General features: G+C 44.8%; 1 protein-coding gene across 1 annotated transcript; it reads right to left on the bottom strand.

The window, feature by feature from the left end:
- Nucleotides 1–18,574: 18,574 nt before the first annotated feature.
- Nucleotides 18,575–18,931, bottom strand: LOC133923737 (uncharacterized). The gene has a single exon (XM_062369011.1). It carries the CDS (start codon nucleotides 18,929–18,931, stop codon nucleotides 18,575–18,577), a length of 357 nt encoding a protein of 118 aa, XP_062224995.1.
- Between the last annotated feature and the right edge of the window lie 7,293 nt (nucleotides 18,932–26,224).

Here is a 26,224-nt window from a genome sequence, read left to right as displayed (position 1 = left end):
TGAGTAATTTGAAGTAGCATATTGTTGGAGCAAGAGTTCGTCTTGCCTAGCAAGTACGGCAAGAGTTTGTTCTAAGGAAGAGACTCAAGCTTGAAGACGAAGTTTGAGAGGAAGGAACACCACGAAAATATTGATGGTAGAAAAATGTATCACTCTGGAAGGAGTATCACAGCGTGACTTGGTTTGCTTTCACCTTTGTATCTTTTTTTGCTGTCTTTCACTCTGGAAGGAGTATCACAGCGTGACTTGGTTTGCTTTCACCTTTGTATCTTTTTTTGCTGTCTTTCACTCTGGAAGGAGTATCACAACGTGACTTGGTTTGCTTTCACCTTCATATATATGTCTGTATATGAAACTATGTCTTAAACTGCACTCTATTTTCGACGGATTACAAAGTATTTTTTTTAAAAAAAACTCTCACCTAACACAAAGTTAAAGCTCTCATCTTCCTCTCCTCTAAAACCCTAGCACACAATCTCAAATGGCTGGCTCAAGAAGGCTTAACCAGCTCTCCCGCTCTATTTATAGCCTAGGTTCCTTGACCCCCTAAGTTTCATATATTATTCCCAAAATGCCCCTCTCTTCCAATCCACTTCTACCTACCACCGAGGGCTTTTTTGTCCATATTTTTTCTCGTCCATCGAACCGTCGTGGCGCCTTCATGGCTTAGCTTCGTCTCGACGCAAGCTTCGTGATGTTGCCGGTCACGTCCCAAAATCCATAATCATGTATTTAAACATAATTATGCTTCATAGATGTCATGCTTAATTTTGAGCTATTTTGTTCTGAAGCACTAGAACACTTCGTTTTGAGTCAATAGGATGAGAGAAAGGATTTTGAAAGAGAAAAAATAGAATCCATATTAGAAATATCTTGTCTCTCTAGTAAATGGGACTCACATGGGTGGGCTAACCACCCCACCTCTCAATGGGGAAGCAACCCCAACCACTCCCTCTCTCTCTCCCTCACTCTCTCTCGTGCTCCCTCTCCTCCCAACCGGCCAAGAGTAAGGAGCTCTCCCTCCCACTCAAGCTCCCTCTCTCTTTCTCCTTGATTCCTCCCTCTAGAAGCAAACCGAGGTACGTATGTGATACCAATGCGATCCTTAGCTCCTAAGCTTCCCATCCGTCTAAGTTGTTTGCGCATTCCCGAAGGATTCAAGCCAGTTTTGATGTCTTTTGGTGTTCTTGGTTGAAGAACGAGGAGCACCGGTATTTTCCTCTTCCCTGAGTTTTTTCGCTGTTTCCTCATTCCACCGACGGTCGCCAGCCTCGGCAAAGCACCTTAGGTAAGTCCCCTAGGATCCCATAGCTCGAATGCACGTTTTAGCTAGTCGAAATCCAAGTTTTGGAGCTTCGTTGCAAAGTGCCTCGAGTTCTTGATGATTGGGAGCAAAAGAGGAATTTGGATGAGTTTGAGCTAGAAATTCGAGTTGCTAGGTTGATGAGTGAGTCTAGAACCCATTGTATAGTGCATATGCAGGTTTATGTGGGGTAGATTTACCATACGAGTTGAATCGGCCAAGGAAAATCATCGCGAAGCTCAAGTCTGCCCAACCCGGAGGTTCCGAGTATAGCCCGGAAGTTCCGGGATAAACGGAGCAAAGCCAAACAGAGAGCCCTCATCCGAAAACTAACTCGGACATTCCGGCCCAACCCGGAAGTTCCGGACTTGACCCGAAACTTCCGAGTAAAATTAAAAATCGCTAATCGAGAGTCCCTACCCGGATCCATACCTGGAAGTTCCGGAACCCAGAGGTTCCGAGTTCAACCCAGAACTTCCGGATTCTGTCAACTTTCCGGAGTTGTTTAGATCGTAGACTTCATTGTTGGTGATTAGTGGATTCGACTACATATTTGACGTATCCGCACTTGAATCCGACCAACTCTTCCACCTGTCTGGAGGTCAACTGCTGAAACAAACCGTGGTCACTGATCGTAGTTATTGGTCGTGGTCATGAAGTACTGTTCACAATGGCCGTAAGTACTGTTCATAATGGCCGAAGCACTATTTATAGTGGTCATAGCACTGTTCATCTGTGGATATACTGAGTGCCGGTCGCCCATTAAGCCAGTCATTACTGCAATGGCCCATGCTTCCGAACGTGGGTGATGACGAAGATCCGATGACCCAGTGCAACGACCACCCCACCTTGGTCAAACTTGATCGCTTTTTCGTCAATAATGCATGGTATTCCGTGCTTCCAAGCTCCACGTTAACCTCATTTAACCCCTCTATCTCCGACCATGTTCCACTCACCCTAACAGCAAGCATGGATGTCCCGTGCTCCAATATTTTTTGTTTCAATAACCACTGGACGGGGTACTCAACCTTCGCCACAACCATCCAAGGAGCCTGGACAAGTGTTCACAACTCTAGGCCCAGGCTATCAAGGGTTGATCTGGAAGCATGGGCCAAAACAATTCACTGCCCTGACACCATCCTCGCTAATTGCCGGCTGGTCGTGGATATGATGGATCGGGTCGACGAATCAAGACCCCTCACCCACGCTGAATTTACCCTAAGGGAATTGGTGCGTGCCTTCTTTTAGTGTATTACTACAAAAATGATCATCAATACCGACTGAAAACATTATCAGTAACGATTTTTTAACCGGCATTGATTACTTAGTACTGATAGTCCATGACTTTTAGTGCCGGTTTATGAACTGGTACTGATAATAAGTATTAGTGACAGTCCATAATAATAAACTGACACTGATACTCAGACTATCAGTGCTGGTTCGAGGGATAAGTCAGCACTATAATACGAAGACTATCAAAGGACGAATAAGGTTTTTGGGAAATGCTCGTCGCGACTGCTCACGATTTGCTTCCTCTACATCATCGTGATCTACTTCGAGTACTTCATCATCTTTGTCATCGTCTACTGCTTCGACATCATAGGGGTCTCAGCATCACATATCACCATCGGGTACGTATATTACTATCTAGTCAAACTCTACTCGAGTGATAGTCAAATTTAGTCGAGACTCGTCGGAGCTAATCGAAACATAGTTCATATTGATTATCTGCATCTGTTCTTATTCATGTTATATCAGAAATTAAAGTAAATTAAATCAGAAAATGCTATTTTTCCAACAGTCAGGGCCGTGATGTAATCCTTTTACCTTGTTAATTAGTTTCAGTTTTTGATTTATCTATGTTACATTTTCTCCCAAAATTTCAAAATCAACAACTCCTAAGGCGTGCTTTGGTTATCTTCAATGTTACTTACTCTTTGAAGAGGGTACAAGCTCGCCTCACATAACATTAGGTACTTTTATGTTAGATCTGGAAACTATTTCCGAAGGAGTACTGAAGAAAACATTTCTCATGTACAAACATGATTCAGCTTACATCCAACCAATTTGCAAGATGCCCTATCTATAGAGGCATACAGTCATCTTATGCTCGTTTAATAACTTAACAGAGTGTTTGGGCCTGAATAATCTGCAGGGGAATATGACTGAGAATTATTTTCACAAAGAAAACAAAGCGGCAACAGTGTCACAAAGAAGTTTACAAAAGAGCAGATGTAGTGAGTTCTGCTGAGCGTATAATATAACCTCGTTAATTAGTTGATGATTCCTATATAGTGAGTTCTGCTGATGTAGCAGATACTCATTAAAAAGTCGAAATGACAGCAAAGTTATGTTTCAGAAATGTTACACATGCTAACACTACCACTTAATCGTCCATGTTATTGCAAGGCGTGATGGAGATCTCAAACTGTGATATGGAAAATAAACAAATTTTGTACACTTCAAATTTTCTACTATTTAAACCCTAACCCTGCCAAGTGGATAGACATGGAGATCTAATCATTACAAAGAAAATATACAAAGCTCTGTATAATTCAAGACCAAATTATGCCAACTAGACGAATAGCCCACGCAATTGCGCGGCAAGACTTGAGTATATGGTTTTCTTTGTAGTATATCATATTATTTTTTAACTAAATATCGGCACTACCTATTATAGATGATGAAACAAAGCTATAAGAAGAAGATACCGACCTTTATGCTACCACCATGTCATTCTTGCCCAAAATCGTGCTTCCATCGTGCAACCTGGATTAGTATATGCATGGTGACGATCTGGCCATGCAGAGTATTGATCCTCCTCCATCATCTGCTACGACGACAGGCTTCCTCAAGACATGTTTCAATGGAGTCAATGCTCTCTCAGGTTTATTGATCTTCACCAGTCTCAGCCCTAATTTGTGATAAATAATTCACCTAATTAATTATCCTTCAAAAATATTAGTCATGTACTCATTGCACATGTACGTACATAATCGATGCTTCCAACTTCGTTGATTTCTTAGCTGATGACTTACTGTTCTCTGCATGCGTGCATGGATACGCAGGGAGATTGGGCCATTATAAAAAAAAAACCCTTTCACTGCCAGCTGATAAACCCTCTTCACTGCCGATTTTTCAGTCAGCAGTGGGTAATTGATAGTGATAATCTGATGGCTCCAAAAACAGATAGAGAAGGTGGTTATCACTACCGGCTCAAGGCTTCAGCTGGCAATGATACCCAGGAAATCACTGCCGGCTGATGGTTTCGGCCGACAGTGATGCCTGTGGAGAATGTCAGGATGCATGTTTTGCCTCCCTCTCCTCTCTCCCCTCCCTCTCTCTCTCCGTCTCTCTCTCTCTCCTCTCCGTCTCTCTCACCCTCTCAATACATGCAAATAATGAGACACATATTTAATCAAGAAAACAAATATACATAAATTATTTATCATTCAACACAATTACAATGAATTGGGGAAACAATCAAAAATAACATTCTAGCGGTCAAAGTTTCTGGTAGACTTCCTCCTATCGCATACTCTCTACTAGAAGGTATGGTGTCATCTGACGGTCCCTCATGTGGCGGCGGCACAATCAGTTGATGTAACTAGCCGTTTGGGTTGATCGCAGTTGTGCGGCATTTGAAGCACTGCGTTTGAAGAATCAAAAGAATTAGTCTTTGAGCACATATAGAAATTGAAAAGAAGGCATCGATATGTAATTTCATACCTTAACATCAATAAACATGACAGAGTCTCTGTCTCTGCTGAATGTGTGCATGAAACTAAGAACATAGAACCCATAGATGTTGTTGCCGGGTGGCTGCCTCACACACTTCAAGAGGAAAGAATTCATTAGTGGAATGAATCAAACCTTTTTATTTAGTAGAAAATAAAAGATATGAATATTCTCTGCGTACCGGAAAGTCGATTTTTACATCATACTGCTTCCTGTATGGAAGATAGACAACATTTTTTTTTTTGCAGTATCTTGTGTACACTATGTACGTGAATATGAATACCAATTAAACTTAGATGCAATTGATGTGAAGATTAAATGATTGAGCTTACCTGTTTAGCATATCGATAAGGTCTTGATATGTTGACTAAGCTCTCTTTTGTGAGTTCAAGACAATAACCTTGCTCAAACCTGGATGGATGAGAAGGAGGATCCAATGAAAACTTCAGAAATATGTCACCATAGCAAATTAGTACTAGAATCGAGATGCGCAAAAAAGCAGTATGCCCTGGCAAGCAAACATGAATTATATACATAAGTCACTTACAGAGTCAACTCTTTGATTATGGACACGTCGAGGGCATCCTCCTGGTACAATTCATACAAGCACTCAAATTTCATCCAAAAGGAGCTATCCCCGTTGAGGAAATCTTAATCTCTGTATCTTACGGGGAATGCCTATATACCCTACTTGGACTGCTATAAGTACCACATATGTAATCGACGTATTTGAGTTGTAAGGTTATTTTCTATATCTAGTTTGCCCAACTCAAACGACCATCTAACATCTAACTTCAGTATTTTTGCTCCCGCAACAAGTTGTGATAGTTGCTCTGCTGTTAATCCAGAATCTGCCAAAAGCCCCCAATGCTTGGAGAATCCTGAACGATTGGACTTGATTTGCTTTTGACCTATTTCTTACTGATGCGTTCGTAGTCAGTTGGTGGCTTACTTGAAGCCGCCCCCGTCTATTTAACTTTGGCTATATTCATGAAAAATTTCATGCTATCTTCAAGTACAATAGGCTTCGGTGGAGGTGCTGGAGGATGGAAAAAAAGATGTTACACTGGCATCCATAATCTTTTTAGTTTGCTCAGCATTAAGTGAATAAACATCTTTGTGTTCCCCCAACTTCTTAGATGGCACCGACTTCTTAGATGATGTCATCTTCTTGGATGTTGCGGAACCTAATCGTGTTTTCTGAGATGATGGCTAACTTCTTGATGGTGCTGGCTTCTTGAGCAGTGGACTTGTTCGAGGTGATGGCTGACGAGGTGGACTTCTTCTAGGAGATGGCTGAGGAGAGGGAGATCTACGAGGCGACGGCCCGGGGTGTCGTGGAGAGTAGAGGTTCTCGGGAGTTGTCCATGGTGGAAACACTATGTAGGCCTTCTCCCACGTGATGAAACAGTGCTCGTTCTCTCTTATAGTGTTCGCTCCCTCCTCTGCAGGGTAGTCCACCTCAACATGATGGTATTGGTCAACTGCCTCATCTACTTCAACCACGGAGTAGCCTTCGGCATCGGATGTCCATGCAAAAGTTCATGGGTGCCGTTGGGATAAGCCACGCCAGAAGCCACCATGATGGTAATGTTCTTAGCACCAATGTGTAGTTCACACGTTATCCATACTTTGATGTGGTCCACGAGATAAGTGATGGAGTCAGCTCCCGGAACTCTTATGGACGCACAGCTACTCCGACGACCACCGGGGCTGGGCCACACAACATTAGGAGACACTGCCGGCAGTTCCTGTTCGCTCCTGACGGCTTTCTGTACTGCTTGTCTTATTCTTATGTCTGTCTGTTCCCTCTCACGTTGTAGCGCAAGTTCAAACATGTTTATCACCTAGCTTGTTCTGCCTCTTGATTTGCTTGAGATCTCTTTCGACTCTTGTAACTGTCGACGGCGCCTGTGAATCCATATTTCTAACCCATCACACCAACACCTCGTGTGCGACAACTACTACAGAAAGTGCTATCACTGCCGGTTCCAAAACCCCCTTCACTGCCGGTTTTGGAGCCGGCAGTGGGCAATGGGCAGTGATAGTCGGGGACTATCACTAACAGCCCGGGGACCGGTAGTGAAAGTGGTTAACACTGCCGGCTCAAGGCTTGAGTCGGCAGTATTACCCATGGTATCACTGCTGGCTGAATCCTTGAGCCGGTAGTGCTCTCCCTCTCTCTCCTCTCTCTCTCCTCTCTCCATCTCTCTCTCCCTCTCAATACATGCATACAATGAGACACATATTTAATGTAAATATGTAATAAAGAAACCTTCATAAGTACATAGTAATTCATGTCCTTCATTAATAAATAGCAATTCATGTCCTTCATTAATATGCAAATAAAGCTACTTAATCTGGCTTAACGATATATACGTTGTCTAACCCCCCGGTAGACTTTTTCCTTATCGCATACTCTCTACTAGAAGGTATGGTGTCATTTGAAGGTCTCTCACGCGTAGATGACAATATCGGTTCATGAAACTCACCGTTTGGGTTGATAACAAGTTCGATGAAGAACCCGGCGATCTGTTCTTGAATGGCATGTATTTTCACAGGGAGTATCACACTTGTGCGTTGTTTGAAGTGCTGCGTTTGAAGAATCCAAAGAATTAGTCCTTGAACATGTATAGGCAGAGTTTATGAAACCAAATTTCCGTGTTCAATTCTTGGTCTTTTGCTATTTTTCTCCCTCATTTTTTGGGCCCACATGTCATTGTCAAATACTTTAGAAATGTTATGAACAAATTTGGTATTATTTCTAGATTGAAAAGAGGTCTAAAGTATAACTTTTATATTTGTCGAGGGTTAATCCCTGACTGTGATTCTGGAGTATGTTGGACAGTGGGTGCGTGAACGGTATTTCAAGAACACAGGGAGTTGATGAGCCGGTGTTTGGTGAAGCACATGTTGAATTGTGTGTGTGATGAACTCTGAGACGCGAGGAGTTATACAGGTTCAGGCCTCCCGGAGGATAATAATCCTACGTCTTGTGTGTTATGTTTATGGAGGATCTGAGAGCGTTACAGAAGGTGTTCTAGCTGGTTGCTAGACTTTTTTCCTCCCTTCTTACAAAGGGGGTCCTCATCCCTTTATATAGGAGAGAGGAGGAGAACTTATACGTGGGTCCAAATAGAGGACTCCTGCTCATCCTAATATCTAACCCAAGCCATCATTACGGAGGACAAAGCTTGCCCACTTGTCCTGAGGGTTTGATACATCCCCTCGTCATGCGCCGTAGATCTTTGGCTGTCACGCCGTCTCATCCAGGTGCTTTGCCTGCCACTTGTGTGTGGAGCTATCAACTTGCCTGACCAGCCTGCTGACACCGTCCCATTCGTTGTGCGGCGCCGTGCTAGTCTGCCCTGCCCCACTCCATAGCATTTAATACCACGGGACAGGACACTGCCCTTCTGCACCGTCCATGACTTTGTTCGTTGGGGAAGGCGCCTGAGGAAGGAAAAACACTTGAGTAGATGTCAACAAATGTGATTGGACAATTTATGTCAGGTCCGGCCCTGCGACTAGTGGGGCTGGTCGCGAGTTCAAGTGAGGTCCCAATGAGGCTGGTCACGTAAGCCTCGTACTGGTCGTGGGACTTCCTACCCTGGTCATGCGATCGACTAGTTTTTAGGAAATACGCATCCCTGGTTCTTATATTCCTCGGGGACCCTTTTGCTAGGGTACCCCTATACTCCATACACCAATAGTAGCCCCCAAGCTTCCCCATGACCGTGGTCCGTCCTGGTCATACCACTTGGGCCCCTGGCAAACATAATTTGTCCGGTGAGTGGTCATTTTGACGTTGTCAGTCTTCTGAGTTTAAGTCTGAGTTTTCGTGTTACGAGGGGAGCTTTTAAGCGTCCTGAGAGAGAGACATTGATTGTTGCTAGCCCTGAAGGACTCTTTGGTTCCTTTAGTGTGCCCCTCCGATTTCGAGTGGCTTGACCGCCGCGCCTGTTGGGGTGCTGCTGGGATCTTTTAAAAAGGGGAGTGTTTGACGATCTTTCGAACCACCCTCTCATCTTCCTTCCTGTTTCGTGTTGTGCTTAGTAGTGTTGGCAAGCCCTAGGGTCATGGCGTGCTCCTTTCTTTCCTCTCCGAAGAGCTTAATGACTTCAGAAGGCTTGGTGAGAGCTGAGTCACCTCCGGCGCCAGTCCTGCTCGCCGTGGTGCCTCCAGAGTCAATAGACGTTGGGGGCATACTCGCAAGGTCGAAGCCGGTGCTTGCCGAGTTGGAGCTGGAAACCATCATACTTCTGCTCTTTCATTGTGGACCATCCTCTGCTGGTTCGTTTCGGTCTCCAGCCCGGGCAGATCCCCTGGCCGAGGTCATCGATGTCTCTGATGACGAGGGGGACATCGATTGGGACCTTATGTAGGAAGAGGTCGAGGAAGAGGCGAAATTGGAGATGAAGCGGAAGGAGGGTCCACTAGGTGCGCTGGTGTCGGTCAATAGCTCCAACAGGGTCTTTGCATCGATGGCCTTCCCTGGTCCTTACGCTCGTCGTCGCCCAATCCCTGGAGTGGTAAGCTGTCGTTCCCAGGATGAGTATGAGAGGTTTCTTGACTCTTTCAAGGGTAAATAGGGATCCTGTGCTTTTGAGTTTCTGAAGGTGATGGATCCTCCCTTATTGCATGAGTCCGGTGGATCCTTTCCGTCAACTTTGTACTAACATTTTATGAATAAGAAAAAAGTGTAGGGGGTTGGACGCCTGTTCTTGTTGTATTCCTCATGCTAGTCAGGCTCTTGGTGCGTAGAACAAGCCACGGCTCGGCAAGTCCGTTAGGGGTGGGCCACGCTCGGCCCTAGTAAGCACTTGTGGCTTTGTGGTCTTTGTCTCTGGCTGCCTGATTGTTTGGCATCTTGATCACCAACCCTGGTCTTTGTCTCTGGCTGCCTGGTTGTTTGGCATCTTGATCACCAACCCTGGTCTTTGTCTCTGGCTTCCTGGTTGTTTGGCATCTTGATCACCAACCCCCATGGTGGTCGCCGAGCATGGTCGCGTGCTGTGGTCAAAGAACCCATATGTCGGGAGTCCGTGGGTGGTCATGAGGTCATGCAAAACAAAGAGTCTAGTTTTCTTTCTTGAAATTTAAGAACTTACAAGCTATATTCCATGCTCGTCAGGAAGGTCCTGCAAAATAGACAAGTAGGCATGTCTTCGAGCGACCTCACATATAGAACTTGCGCAACAGGGCGATGTTCCAGGAGTTGTATAATTCATGGCCATCCTCCAAGGCTAGCTTGACCGCACCAGGCCAGGTAATGGCGACCACTTTGTAGGGTCCCTCCCATTTGGGGGAGAGTTTATTTCAGCCTGCCTTATTCTAGATTTTCCTAAGGACGAGGTCGCCTATGACCAGTGTTCGCTTCCGCACCGTTTGGTCATGGTAGCGTCTGAGGCTCTACTGATAATAAGTGGCTCAAACTAAAGCGCGATCGCGGAACTCTTCGATCAGGTTTATGTCATCCTCCCGCCGTGCCACCTGGTCGTTGTCTGAGTAGTTGCTGACTCGGGGCGACTGAAGGGTGATTTTGGAGGGGAGCATTGCTTCGGTGCCAAAAACCAGGAAGAAAGGGGTTTCGGCCATGACTCGGCTAGGGGTCGTTCGTAGCGACCAGAGTACTATGGGGAGTTCGTCCACCCAGTGTCCCGAATAGCTTTTAAGCCGATTGAAGACCCGAGTTCTGATCCCTTGTAGTATCATTCCATTCGCCCTTTTGACCTGTCCATTGCTTTGTGGGTGAGCCACAGAGGCATAGCAAACCTTGGTCCCGATCTCTTCCCTGTAGTCTCAGAAAGTACTACTGGCGAATTAAGTTCTGTTGTCTGTGATTATGCGGTTTGGACTACCAAACCGCACTACCATCCCTCGTATGAACTTAATCGCTGCTATGGCGGTGATCTTCCTGACGGGCTCGGCCTCGATACACTTAGTGAATTTGTCGATCGCCACGAACAGGAATTCAAAACCGCCTGGGGCCTTTGGGAACGGTCCCACGATATCGAGCCCCCAGACAGCGAAAGGCCAAGAGAGTGGTATGGTTTGCAGTGCCTGGGCTAGTAGGTTGGTATTTTGCACTGTTTCACCAGCTTGCGGGCATCCTGGATGACAGTGGGCCAATAGAATCCTTGTCGGAATACTTTTCCGACCAGGGTGTGGTATGAAGCGTGGCTACCACATATGCCTCCATGGATATCAGAGAGCATTGTGCTCCCCTCTTCCTGAGTGATGCATTTTAATAAAAGGCCGTTGCTCCCTCGGCGGTAGAGGCATCCCTCTACTAGGGAGTATCTGCGGGCTTGCTGCGAGACCTTTTCTGCTAACGCATCATCGTCAGGGACTGCTCGATTCTAAAGGTAGTCCAAGATCTGATCCATCCTGGTCGTACCCCAATCGAGCAGGGTGACCATAAGATGGCCACCTGAGGTCGACGGCACCAAAAGAGGCGTTGCCTCGAGTGCTCCATTTTCAAGCGGAGCATCCCCTTCACTCTGGCCCGAGGCCGCGGTGGATGATGATGAGAGTCTTTCTTCAAAGATTCTGATCGGGACAGGTTCTCGAGAAGAAGCTAGACGGGCCAGCTCATCGGTTAGGAAGTTGTCCTTGTGAGGGATGTGTTTGACCTCAAAACCGATGAAGCGTTGCTCTAGTCTTCTCACTTCAGCGAGGTATGCCACCATTGTCGGGTCAGAGAATTGAAACTCCTTTTGCACATGGTTCACGACTAGTAGCGAGTCCCCTATCGCTAGTAATCGTTTAATCCCAAGTGTGGAGGTTGCTCGCATTCCGGACAAGAGGCCCTCATACTCAGCAGTGTTATTGTAGGATCGAATATGCGTAAAGTACCCAATCAGAGGGGGGTGAATGATTGCAGAAAACAAATTCAAAGATTAACTCACCCAAATCGAAACCCAATTTCAACTCGGTATTCCACTCGGAACAGATTGCACAAGCTCTAGTAAAAACAATGTAGAGAAAGATCTGCTGATTGGATTGCTGTCAATTTTGGTCAGCATAAACTAGATTCAAATACGAAACTAACTCCACAAGAATCGAGTAAATCAGATATGTGGATCAAGAATTATACCTGGTCGAAGCAGACTGAGTCAGCCAGAATCAAGTAGATCGAAACCTAGTCGAGTTGACAAAAAGCTACTCGAGATCAAACTAAATCCACTCGAAATTTTCTCAGATCAAACACTAGATATTCTAGCAAGGTTTTGGATGGATTAAACCAAGTTGAAACTTGATAAAAGCATGAGATTAATCGAAAACCAAAACCAAACATGCAGAATATAGAACATAGAGAAAATTCTGAATCAGCAACTCATCAACTTATGAAACTTCATTTTTATTGCATAGATGAGTTTACAAGATGCCTCTCCAAAGCATCCAACAAATATTTCCACAAAATCCCAAAACAACTCTCTCTCGAGTTTCTCTATCTCTCTGCTCTTGTGCTGTATACTACCCAATACAATAAACCTCTCTATTTATAGGGTAGCCATACGCACAAATGTGACCGAATCGAACTACAACTTCCTGTCATATTCAATCTGGTCTCTATCCTTCTCTAATCACAAGAGGACAAACAACTTCCGCTAATTAAGCTAATTAGCCAACAACTCTTACGTAACCATGCATGCACATCTCCCATGCATACATGCATATACGTAACCAACTCATAGTTCGTCTCTGACACCAGCTCTTGTCTCGAGTCCAACCACCACACGACTCCCTCGTGCCTGCTCCGATTCGAACAAGAATTCGTCTTCATGTCCTCTCACGATAAGATCGCCTCCAGCGTCCATCGTGAAACCTTGTCTCCATATGCATTGTTCTTTCAGCTCAAACATCCCGCATAACATCCTCGATCACCACGACCTCAGTTCCTCCTGAACCTAGTCGTCGAACCTCAGTTCCTCCCTGAACTTAGTTCGTCGATCCGTCATTGACCACGTTCGCCTTCGAGCAACACCTGCACATGAATCAAACAACAATCGAGTACGAGCACAAGTCCTTCTCAACTTGACTCAAGATCAGTTCACGCAATACCACGCAAACTCCAAACAAAACCAACACGCTAACATAAGCATACCCAACTAATGATAGCGCATCAAACCAACTATGTTATCCAAGCATATCTTAGCAACTCATGAACATCAACCTAATGTCATTATGCTAAATCACTTTGCTCTGCCAATTTCATCAATCAAACCAATTTTTCATCACATGATCTCACAATCTCCCTCTTGATGAAAACATTGGCAACCCTCATGTGAACATTGGCAACCTTTTAAATGAGCATATGAAATCTTCCATATATATAACAAATACTCGACCAAGCCACACTATCAAGAATACTTGCACCAACCCATCTACACATGTAAAAATATAGTGTGAGCACAATTTATCAAGTATAATTAATGATTTATTTGCAAGGCATTGTCTCCCAATCTCAATCACTCGAATTCTTAATTTATATGCTGTCAAAAACATGAATATCAAAAGTATGTCAATGTTTTGACTAAAAAGACATATAACAAGATGTCAATTGTGCTGTTAAGAATTTCCCATCTTCTTTTGCAAGAAATTATATGCACCATTAGCCTTATTCTATCCAACCATGCCAAGCCTATGTCAAAAAGATAATCAAAAGCTTAAGACAATGATTATGGTCATACACAACTTCTTCCAAGTTCATATCAAAGTGCTATGATAAGCAGTCTCGAAAAGAAGAAGTGCAACAGTGCATACTTCCTTGATCTTTTATCTATCAACTATTATTCAGCACTTTTTCATTTCTTTGATTCTTTCACATATAGCATTTTTATCAAAGATCAAAGTAATCAAGAGAGTTTAACCATGACAAGATTTAATTGAAGTTGTCATTTGATTTAAAAAGTCATGACAAAAACTACACAATTACACATATAGATATGAAAGTGCAAAAACTCGTATGTAGCATAAGCACTGGCTTCAAAAGTCACATATGTATCAGATATGATACTCATCATATTTCATTGTTTTCTCATTTTTATAAACTTTGACAAGTTCCAGGATATAAGAACTCCCCCTCAAAACAATCCCATAGGATGAATAACACCAAGTTCTCCCCAAAGAAAAGCAAAACGAGAAGAATCCAAAGGTTTCGTGAAAATATCAGCCAATTGATGTTCAGTATTCACATAGAGAAGTTCAATGTTTCCTTTTTCAACATTGTCTCTAAGAAAATGAAATCTGATATCAATGTGTTTAGTCCGAGATTGTTGCACAGGATTTTTAGCAATACTTATAGCACTAGTGTTATCACAGAAAAGTGGAACACTCTCTAAATTAACCCTATAATCTTTAAGTGTAGCAACTATCCAAAGAGTTTGTGAACAACAACTAGCAGCAGCTACATATTCAGATTCAGCAGTAGATTGTGCAACAGAGGACTGTTTCCTAGATGACCATGCAACAAGAGAATTACCCAAGAAATGACATGTACCAGATGTACCTTTTCTATCAATTCTACATCCTCTAAAATCAGCATCAGAAAAAGCTCTTAAGCTAATAGATGAAGAAGTAGAAAGCCAAATGCCAAAATCTTGAGTTCCATGAAGATACCTTAGAATTCGTTTGACAGCTTGTCGATGTGAAGCACGTGGGGAAGATTGAAATCGTGCACACAAGCATACAGCAAATTGTATGTCTGGTCTTGAAGCGGTGAGATACAAAAGTGATCCAATCATACTTCTATATTCTTTTTGATCAACTGGCTCACCATCTTCATCAGGATCAAGTGTCATTGTTGCTCCAATAGGTGTCATAATCGGCTTGCTGTTTTCCATCTCAAAACGTCGTAGCAGGTCTCATGTATACTTACTTTGATAAACAAAAGTACCTTCTTTGGTTTGTTTAACTTGAAGTCCCAAAAAGTACGTTAGTTCACCCATCATATTCATCTCAAATTCCCTGCTCATCGTTTCTGAAAATTGGGACACCAAAGCATGAGAAAAACAACCAAAGATGATATCATCTACATAAATCTGAACAAATAGTTGATCATTACCATACTTGAGCACAAACAACATCTTGTCCACTTTTCCCATTTCAAAACCCTTTTCAAGTAAGAAGGTTTTAAACCTATCATACCACGCTCTAGGGGCTTGTTTTAAACCATACAAAGCTTTTGACAACTTGTATACATAATTTGGATATTTAGGATTTTTAAAACCAGGTGGTTGCTTAACATAAATCTCTTCATTTATGTAGCCATTCAGAAAAGCACTTTTGACATCTATTTGATATAATCTAAAACCTTTAGATGCAGCAAAAGCTAAAAGAATTCTAATGGTTTCTAGTCTAGCAGCCGGAGCAAAAGTTTCCTCAAAATCTAGCCCTTCTACCTTTGTAAAACCTTGAGCTACAAGTCTAGCTTTGTTTGTAACAACAACACCATCCTCACTTTGTTTATTTTTGAAAACCCATTTAGTACCGATAAGAGTATGACCCGGAGGAGGTGCGACAAGCTTCCATACTTTATTGCGCTCAAAATTTTCAAGTTCCTCATGCATGACATTGATCTAAGATTCGTCAGTTAATGCATGTGAAACATCTTTGGGTTCAAAAGAAGCAACAAAAGCTGAATGAGCATGAGAATTAGAATCAATAAATTTGGACCGTGTGACTCGCTCATGCAAATCTCCAATCATCTGATCAGGTGGATGACTCCGCTGAATATGCAAAGGAGCTGTCACTCGAGAAGCAATCTCTTCTTCTCCTTCAATACACATAGATGATGTAGTAGGTCGAGTATGTCCAACTGTAGCTGAAGTGGTCGAAGGTGTTAAGGGATCTACAGCTGATTGTATCATCAAAATTAAATTCTCATCCTCATCGACCTCATCATCATCCATAAAAATGCTCTCAAACTCCCCCTGAATATGTGTACCTGTACCTGCATCACTTGATCTAGTTCTAGGACTAGTCTCATCAAAAGTAACCTCACAGGTTTCAACAATTTTATTAGTCTCCAAAACAAGCACTCGATAGCCACGAATATAAGCAGGATATCCAAGAAAAATACCATATGTTGATCTGGACTCAAACTTATCCAAATTTTCAGATTTCAGTACAAAGCACTTGCAGCCAAAAACTCTAAAGTGAGATACACTAGGCCTATGTCCAAACCGCAATTCATATGAAGTTTTACCCAATTTAGATCCCAAGAAAACACGGTTTGAAACATAACAAGCAGTAGATATAGCTTCAGCCCAAAATTTTCTAGAGTAGAAAATTCATCTAACATGGTCCTAGCCATCTCGACCAGAGTTCTATTCTTCCTTTCAACTACACCATTTTGTTGAGGAACTCTTACGTAATCGTGCATGCACATCTCCCATGCATACATGCATATACGTAACCAACTCAGAGTCTGTCTCCGACACCAACTCTTGTCTCGAGTCCAGCCACCACACGACTCCCTTGTGCCTACTCTGACTCAAACAAGAATTCGTCTTCACGTCCTCTCACGATCAGATCGCCTCCAGCGTCCATCGTGAAACCTTGTCTCCATATGCATTGTTCTCTCAGCTCAAACATCCTGCATGACATCCTCGATCACCCTGACCTCAGTTCCTCCTGAACCTAGTCGCCGTACCTCAGTTCCTCCCTGAACTTAGGTCGTTGATCCGACATCGACCACGTTCGCCTTCGAGCAACACCCGCACATGAATCAAACAACAATCGAGTACGAGCACAAGTCCTTCGCAACTTGACTCAAGATCAGTTCACACAACACCACACAAACTCCAAACAAAACCAACACGCTAACATAAGCATACCCAACTAATGATAGTGCATCAAACCAACTATGCTATCCAAGCATATATTAGCAACTCATGAACATCAACCTAATGTCATTATGCTAAATCACTTTGCTCTGCCAATTTCATCAATCAAACCAATTTTTCATCACATGATCTCACAGTTATTAGTGGCTGGAAAATATAATTGAACTACATACCTGAGGATGTTGCCGGTAGGCGAGGTCAGAACCACTCCAGCCCCAGCTCCCTTTAGTGTGAACGATCCTTCGAAGTGCATGATCCAGTGCTCGCCTGCCTCTGGTCGCTATACCTTCTCGGGCTCGAAGGACGACCACTCAGCCACAAAGTCGGCCAACGCTTGGGACTTGATAGACGTTCGGGGGATGAACTAGAGATCGAATCCCCCGAGCTCTACTGCCCACTTTGTTGTTCTTCCCGTCGCATCTGTATTATGGAGAATTTCTATAATTGGGAATGAGGAAATCACCTTAACTCTGTGAGCCTAAAAGTAGTGCCTGAGCTTGCGAGAGGCCATTAGGATGGCATATAGCAGTTTCTGAGCCTGTGGGTACCGGGCCTTTGCATCGTGCAGGACCTCATTGACGTAATATAATGGTCGCTGGAGGCCTTCCCGCTCGATGACCAGTACTGCGCTAGCGACCTGTGGCGTTGAGGCAATATAGAGCAAAAGCTCCTTGTCGAGTCGAGGCGCGGTTAGTACGGGAGGGGATGAGAGGTACCTTTTGAGCTCTCCAAATGCTGCCTTTGCCTCTGGCGTCCACTGGAAGTGGTCTTTCTTCTTTAGGAGCTTGAAGGGTGGCAGTCCCTTCTCCCCTAGCCTCGAGATGAACCTGCTCAAAGTAGCAATGCAACCTATTAGCTTTTGAACCTCTTTTAACCTGGTCGGGGATCTCATTTGGTTGATGGCTCTGATCTTCTCAGGGTTCGCTTCTATTCCTCTATAAGATATAAGGAATCCGAGCAACTTCCTTGATGGTACCTCGAATGTACACTTCTCTGGGTTTAGCTTCATGCGGTACTTTCAGAGGTTGTCGAAAGTCTCTTGAAGGTCTGCGACCAGGTCTATGCCGGTCCTACTTTTGACGCCCACATCGTCTACGTATGCCTCGATGTTTCTTCTGAATTGTGGTTGAAGAACGAGTTGAATACATCACTGGTACGTGGCACCTGTGCTTTTTAAACCAAAAGGCATTTTTACATAGCAAAAGACCCCAAAGGGGATAACAAAAGCCGTCTTTTCTTCATCTTCCCTAAACATGCTAATTTGATGGTACCCCGACTGAGCATCTAAGAAACATAACAGGTCACTGCCGGTGGTCGAGTCAACTAGTTGGTCAATGCACGGAAGAGGAAAAAGGTCTTTCGGGCATGCCTTGTTGAGGTCAGTGAAGTCGACGCACATTCTCAACCTACCATTGTGCTTCCAGACCATGACTGGGTTAGCCAGCCACTCTGGGTACTGCACCTCCCGGATGAAGCCTACTTCCAAGAGCTTGTTGATCACCTGACAAAGTGCTTCCTTTTGGTCGGCTGCAAACCGATGTGCCTTCTGCTTTACTGGTCACGCATCTGGTCGCATAGACAATTTGTGCTCAATCACATCCCTGGGGACTCCAGGCATATCGAACAGATTCCATGAGAAAACATCCGTGTTTGTCTGGAGGAAGGCGATGAGCGTGAGTTCCTATTTGGTGTCTAGCGTGGCCCCAGTCTGGACCGTCTTGGATGGGTCGGTGTCATCCAGGCTTACCGCCTTGAGCCAATTATCTGGGTTGGTGACTACATGAACCTTCACTGGTCGCCCAGTAGGTTCGGTGGTTATGGGTTGCGACCCGGGAGTTAACTCGACCATGTCGAGGCTCCTCTTCTCACAACGCATGGCCGTTTTTGCATTGCCCACAACGGTGATGGCCCCTGCTGGTCTAGGGAGTTTTATCACTTGGTACGCATAGTGGGCTATGGCCATGAACTGGGCCATTGCTTGTCGCCTGAGGATCACGTTGTACGCGGTCCCGAAGTCGGCCACATCAAACAGGACCATTTTGGTCCTGAAGTTATCTAGCGAGCCGAAAGTGACGGGCAGCTTGATTTACCCTAGCGGTTTAGCCGAGGAGCCCGGGGTGATTCCGAAGAAAGGTGGAGATGGCTTCAACGAGCTCCTTGGAATCTGTAGGGCGTCGAGCGCGTCGGTGAAGAGGCAGTTGATCGAGCTCTCCCGTCGACTAGTACACGGCCCAATCGTATGTTCTACACCATGGGCTCGACCACGATGGGGTAGCGACCAGGGCGTCTGACGCACGCGGGGTGGTCGGCCTAGCTGAATCTGAGCGGGACCTCCGACCACCTTAGGTGTGGACTCGGGTCTGATGTGGTCGCCCAAACCTCCCGGACCACCCACTTATATTCCCTGTTAGAGGAATATGTCGCAGCGCCTCCGAAAATGTGGTGGACCATGTGATTGGCTTTCTGGTAGCCCAGTGCCAATTGGTTAGGAGTGGCCCCATCCTCATCGTCATTGTCGCGCTTGTGCTTGCGCTCCCCGAGCTCCTGGTCGATGATGCCTCGCATGACCTTGCACTTGGTTAGGTCGTGGGCATCAGTTCGGTGGATCGGGAAGTAGCCCCAACCCTTTTTCCCTTTTTTCCTCTTGAAGCGATGGCACGTGGGGTTGGTCTGCTCGACCACCAAGACCTCGGAGGGTCCAGCCATGTGCTTGCTTTTTTTGCCCTTTCGGTTGACCCCTTTGGAAGAGGCAGGCTGGTTGGAGGCAGGATGTGGCCTGGCATCGATTTGCTACTCTTGGGCCTCGGCGGCCTGCGCGCACTTGTTCGCAAGCTCGAAGAGCTCAGTGGTGCTTTGGATTACTTGGGTGGCCAGCTTCTCGACCTTTTTCTGGTCTTTGACCCCCCGTTTGAACGCTATGATCACAGATTCTCCCGTGATCCTTGGGATGGTGTTCCGGCGCTCAGTGAAACACTGGATGAAGTCTTGCGGTGACTCTCCTTATGATTGCCGGACTTGATACAGGGCATCTTCGACCCCTGGCCAGGCGTAGGTCCCCTGGAAGTTGGCGACGAACTGGTTGTACATGTCTTCCCATGAGCAAACCGACCCGCGGGGGAGGTTCATCAGCCAAGACCGGTCTGAACCGGTTAAGACGGTAGGGAAGTAGTTGGCCATGACCTTCCCATGGCCTCCCGCAGCCTGCACCAAGGTGGTGTAGATCAGCAGGAACTCCTCCGGGTTGGTCGAGCCATCGTACTTCTCGGCTAGGACTGGTCGAAACTTGTCCGACCAGCGTACCTCTCATAACCAGGCAGATAGGGCGTTACACCCTGTCCCGTTGCAGAGGGCCACTCGTTGTTGGGCAGCGGCCCGTGCTCGGGGGGAGAGACGGCAGTCTCAGGGTCCTGGCGATGGGGTGGACCATCTGATGCCTCCCTGCAGGGGGAAGGCGTGCGGTAGGGCTGCTTGCCCCTTTCCTGCTCCCGCCGAGCCCTGTCCTCCTGCTCTCTAGTGGCCACTTGGCTCCGAATCACGCCACGAAGGTCACATTGGCGCAGGGAGTCACGCAAGTCAGAGGGTTGGCTGTCCTGACAAGGCGGTGGTCCTCGAGTACTCCCAGTGATTGAGGGAGCGTGGGATTTATTCCACCGCGGGCCTTGTCTTGACCCTGGGTGACCATGACCCTCACCGGCCCTTGCGGTGGGCGTGGTGCAACTTGACGCGGTCTGGCGTCGGGCGGTCTCAGTTAGAAGGGCAAGATCATGCAGCCATGGAGCCACTGGCAAGCCCTCTGGTACATGTACCGGTGGGTGGCTGAGGAGCACTCGCAGGGTCTGCAAGTTTTGCGCCGGTGTCATGGTCTCATAGTCGAGACGTTGGGCCTGGAGCGGCGATAAGTCACGGGGAGGGGAGCCCCCAGCGTCTGGAAGACGTGATGGTCTAGGCGACAATGCCACCGTAGACCGCGCTTTGTGCAGGAGCTCCTCGGGATGGCGTTGGGGATGTGGGGGCTGTCCTGAGGCGCCTACTTGTCTGGCGCCAGGCTGGTTTCCCTCTAGGCGTATAGCTGGGGGTTCACCACCGGCGTTCGGGATAGAAGGGCCTCCGACGTCCCCTGCTGCATGTTCCGCCATGCATACGGGTTCTAGCTCGGTGTCCCATGCTTGAAGCACACCGGGTTCATCAGGATGGTACCCCATGACGAATACCTCGCAGTGACCGGGGTCCTCAGAATGGGACTCCGCGGTTGCCTTGGGTTCGGCCATGGGTAGCCTGATTGATTTTCTTTGAACTTGTTGAAACAACGAAATGCACCCCCCTACCTGGTGCGCCAAATATCGAGGGTTAATCCCTGACAGTGATTCCGGAGTATGTTGGACAGTGGGTGCGTGAACGGCATTTCAGGAACACAGGGAGTTGATGAGCCGGCGTTTTGTGAAGCACAGGATGAATTTTGTGTGTGACGAACTCTGAGACGCGAGGAGTTATATAGGTTCGGGCCTCCCAGAGGATAATAATCCTACATCCTGTGTGTTATGTTTATGGAGGATCTGAGAGGGTTACAGAGGGTGTTCTAGCTGGTTGCTAGACTTGGTTGCTAGACTTTTTTTCTCCCTTCTTACAAACAGGGTCCTCATCCCTTTATATAGGAGAGAGGAGAACTTACACGTGGGTCCAAACAGAGGACTCCTGCTCATCCTAATATCTAACCCAAGTCATTATTACGGAGGACAAAGCGTGCCCACTTACCCTGAGGGTTTGATACATCCCTCGTCATGCGTCGTAGATCTTTGGCTGTCATGCCGTCTCGTCCGGGTGCTCTACCTGCCGCTTGTGTGTGGAGCTATCAACTTGCCTAACCGGCCTACTGACACTGTCCCATCCGTTGTGCGGCGCCGTGCTGGTCTGCACTGCCCCACCCCGTAGCATTTAATGCCACGGGACGGGACACTGCCCGTTTGCACCGTCCATGACTTTGTTCATAGGGGAAGGCACCTGGGGAAGAAAAAACACTTGAGTAGATATCAACAAATGTGATTGGACAGTTTGTGTCAGGTCCGGCCCTGCAACTAGTGGTGTTGGTCGTGGGTTCAGGTGAGGTCCCAATGAGGCTGGTCGTGTAAGCCTCGTACTGGTCGTGGGACTTCCTACCTTGGTCGTGAACCGACTAGTTTTTAGGAAATACGCATCCCTGGTTCTTATATTCCTTGGGGGACCCTTTTGCCAGGGTACTCCTATACTCCATACACCGACAATATTTAAATGCAATTGTTCAAAACTTTTAAAATAACACATAAATATATTAGTGATGGCAATGGTACCCTGAACCTGCAAAGAATCCATAGGAATGAGGTTGAGCTTGACGCGAAAGCTTTTGTTGTCCACCCCCTTCACTAATTCTGCAGTTGTCGTATGGAGTACAACACATAGGGTGCATTTGATTGTCCGTATAACCATACCCTTACGTCGTACTAGTGAGCCAGGATCACTTTGGCGAGGCTAGGTGCATACAATGCTACCTCGGGTAGCTCTACTCTAACTCTAGTTGCTCTAGGGTTTGAAGATACATCAATTAGAACATTTATATGTCAACTATTTGTATTTTGCCTATAACATTATAAGCTACTCATTATCTACAATGGACAAAGGATAAGAAAGTAGGTTTTAAAATGAAAATCTATTCAAAATGAAGCAAGCATCCAAGCCTAACCAAATACAAGCATCTAGTTTAGTGGAAAAGCACCTTGAATCTATGACTTACGAAGTGGGTTTCGATTCCTGCATAAATTATATTGTGCTTCACTTTTTTGGCTTTTTTTTTTTTGAAGGAATCGATCAGATTAGTTTTGAAAATATCTGCACACAAGCCACATATACATGCGGCTAGTTGGGGTTCTAATCATAGATACTATCTTTACATGATTTCTAATTGGCCTCCGACACGCGTGTTATCAGAGTTCTAATTGGCCGCATAATTAATCACAGATACATAGCTTTACATGATTATTACAAATTAGGCTCTTATACATTTTTTTTTTGCGAAACACAGTACAAATGCAGATGTTCACACGCGCACACACTCACCCCTATGAACGTATGCACTCACACCCTACTCCTATGAACGCCTACGAGAGACTGGGCTAGCAAATCTTGAGATTGACGAAGTTACCATAAACGTCTCGCTGTCGACGAGCATATCGCCTACCACTGAAAGAATAATTAACCGAAAATGCAAACACCTGTGCTTAGTCGGAGACTCAAACCCGGTTGGGTAGATTCCAGCACAAGAAACCTAACCAACTGAGCTACGTTCAGTTCGCAAATTGGGCTCCTATATGATTAGAGTTCGGCTCATGCCCAGATACATAGCGATACATAGCAAGACCGGTCCCTGCCAAATTCGTCGGAGAATCGGATTTGTTTATGGAGTGATTTGGTTCGTTTACTCATCGTGTTCCCCGTCAGGCAAAGGCCCTGCCGCACCATAGTTGCAAGCCGATCTTTCCTTGAGTTTTCTGCACATATTACAACTGATACAATGTTATGACATTGCACATATTCCAACTGATACACAAGGACAGCAGAATGCTATATACATATGCAAGATATTGTAGATGGTTTGAATTACTCAATTACATTACAACGAACTGCATATCAAAGTATTGAATTTCATGACAAACAAAATGAGATGTTCTTAAGTTAGCTCATGTTCCATATCAAATCATAAAGCTATTCACATCGATGTACAATGGATCAATACAACAAACCTAATGGAGCAGCCCAAACTGTAAGTGCAAAACTAAAATTAGAACTTGGCAGCACAGGGATCAGGCCGGGCGAAAAATGAAATTGACCGGCTCTTTCTTCTGACATCACAAAAGAAAGACTTTGCTTTCAGCAGCATGATCTCCCTTCACCATTCGCTTAAATTGAGATAACAGATTCATCAAGCCACAATTGAACTAGTAATTAGCACAAACAAACTTGAAGCTTTAGTTACAGAATTAAGCACAAAGAGGGCAGCCATTTTATAGCCAGTTACTTGCTACTCGTACCTGTAAAAGAAACGCTTGTGCCTTGGTCAGAAAAGGAAAAGCAGAAACATGTGTACTGTACACAAGATTCATACCTTTTTTGGTAGTTTTGTTTTGAGGGTTCTTGTATGAGTGTATCGTCACAGTACGCATAATAGTATATACTAGAAACATAGCACGCCGTTGGCGCGCGATATTGACCCGTCGCCAAATCCAAAGAGTGAGATGCAGCAGTTTGATACATATGATAGGCACAGTATCAAATTTGGTACAAAGGTAAAGTTATAGTTATTTAGATTATCACGAGGAGTGAGGTGATTTTTGGTAGGGAAATCAGATCGTAACTGTAAATGTATGGATAAAAAATATGTGGACTGAGAAATAGCGTATGTATAAGAATCAGAGCTTTATCAGGCATATATCTGGTCACCATATGTATCTGATATGACAAAATAACCAAGCAGCTATTTGAAAAGGAAGATTGTGTAGCTAATCTTATTTCATTTTTCACAAGAAGTAATTAGGTAACAAATGGGAAAAAGAAGACTAACCTGCAAGAGCAACAGTAACTGACACTGCCATCGTTTTGACAGACCCCATAGCACACATGAACTATGACACAATGAACAAATGATGAACAATTAGCTCCTCGTTTGTAACCTCCTCCCAGGCTATCCATTCTTCTGTTTTAGGGAGATACAACACATCAGTCTTAGAAAGGCAGTAAACCTTAGTGACTAAGCTACCCTACAGCAGAACTACATATTTACATTTGAGCGAGGTATGAAATTTTATTTATAAAGAAAAGGTTACTTTCTGAAGAAAACTTCAGCAGTCATAAAAAATACTAATGTGTATCATGTTAGCTCCACTTGTGTACATCTGAAGAAATATTTGACCAGCACTTCAAAGAAGGCATCAAGGGTAAGTTACTGTCTGAGAGAGATATTTAAAGCAGAATATCCAGCATAAACCATTTAAGAAAGCAGGAATGCAAGAATATGTTTGATGCTTGCATTTAGTCCAGTTTCCAAACCAATGAGACATGTGTAAATGAAACATGGAGGCTTTGTGTAAATACTAAGACACTCCTTCAAGATATGAATTGCACTACAACCTCTAGAGTGTGATAATCTACCTGTACATGGTGCAGCACCCAACATGTTGCTTGAAGGCATGTTTTTGGCATAACTGACAATGAAACCAACGATGAAGAATTGTAAAATCTGAAAATGAAGCAAAAATTCAGTCATTGTGTGTCTGTATTCATAAATCATCTCAAGTAAAACTATAGTAGCACATATAGATGAAAACAGATACTTGCCAGCAATAAATATTTTTTAGTCGGTTACAGTCATGACAGCCATAGTAGTACTATAGTAGGCACCCAAAAAAAAGCAAAACAGAAGAGGGTTCGACAAATTTGCCTTTCTTCTATAATCATGTTCATCCAGACATCACAGTATGCTATACACAAACAACAGTAAACCAGTTTGGCACTTTATTGTTCCTGATTTTGCTCCATTCGGAAGGAATGATAATTGGAAGCAAGAAATCATTCCCTAGGCAGTGATGAATATAGGGAAAAAAAGGAAACTCGGGAAACATATGCATTGAACACTGATCACATACAGAATGCATACTTGACTTCATGTCAACACATTTCATCATGTCATATCGGTTGAAGAGGTTGCCAATATCTGAGTACAGGGTGGATGCCGTAAGTCCATATTCCCACGATCATCAGTGTCCACTAACGACCAAGGTTCTCCTGAAATCAGGATAAATTTGTTCAAAGCTTATATACTTTTTCACTAACTTAAACTAATGCATCAATCATGTCAGAGCAACAATTTATTTGAATTAATAATCACATATGAAATAATACCATGAAAATGGAAGATTACATATTCCCCAACTCAATCACAAGTACAAAAATCTACAAAGAGCCATCAGGCATCAAACAAGGTTGACAGGATGATTCAAGAAAGCAAGCATATCAGACATAGCTTACAGCTATACATTCGACACTGGTACATAGTTGTTAGCAATTTAGATGCTCCAGAAATTCGAGCCCAGCGGTCAGAGAGCAGAAACAATATTTTGCAGGCTTCCCTGAACCACCGTGCATGCTAATCCATTGCTCATGTTAACTCTCAGGCATACATCACTGCATGGAGTGGATGGCACGATCCCGCAGCTTGCTCAGGCCATCCTGACAACAGCGAGAATCTTCAACTTTGCACAGATCAAAGCTGCTGCAAGAAAGGGCTCACTCATCAAATCTCAAACGA

This window comes from Phragmites australis, chromosome 7 (assembly GCF_958298935.1).
Source record: "Phragmites australis chromosome 7, lpPhrAust1.1, whole genome shotgun sequence".
In the NCBI taxonomy this organism is placed as follows: domain Eukaryota; kingdom Viridiplantae; phylum Streptophyta; class Magnoliopsida; order Poales; family Poaceae; genus Phragmites; species Phragmites australis.
This window is presented reverse-complemented; position numbering and strand designations above follow the sequence as displayed.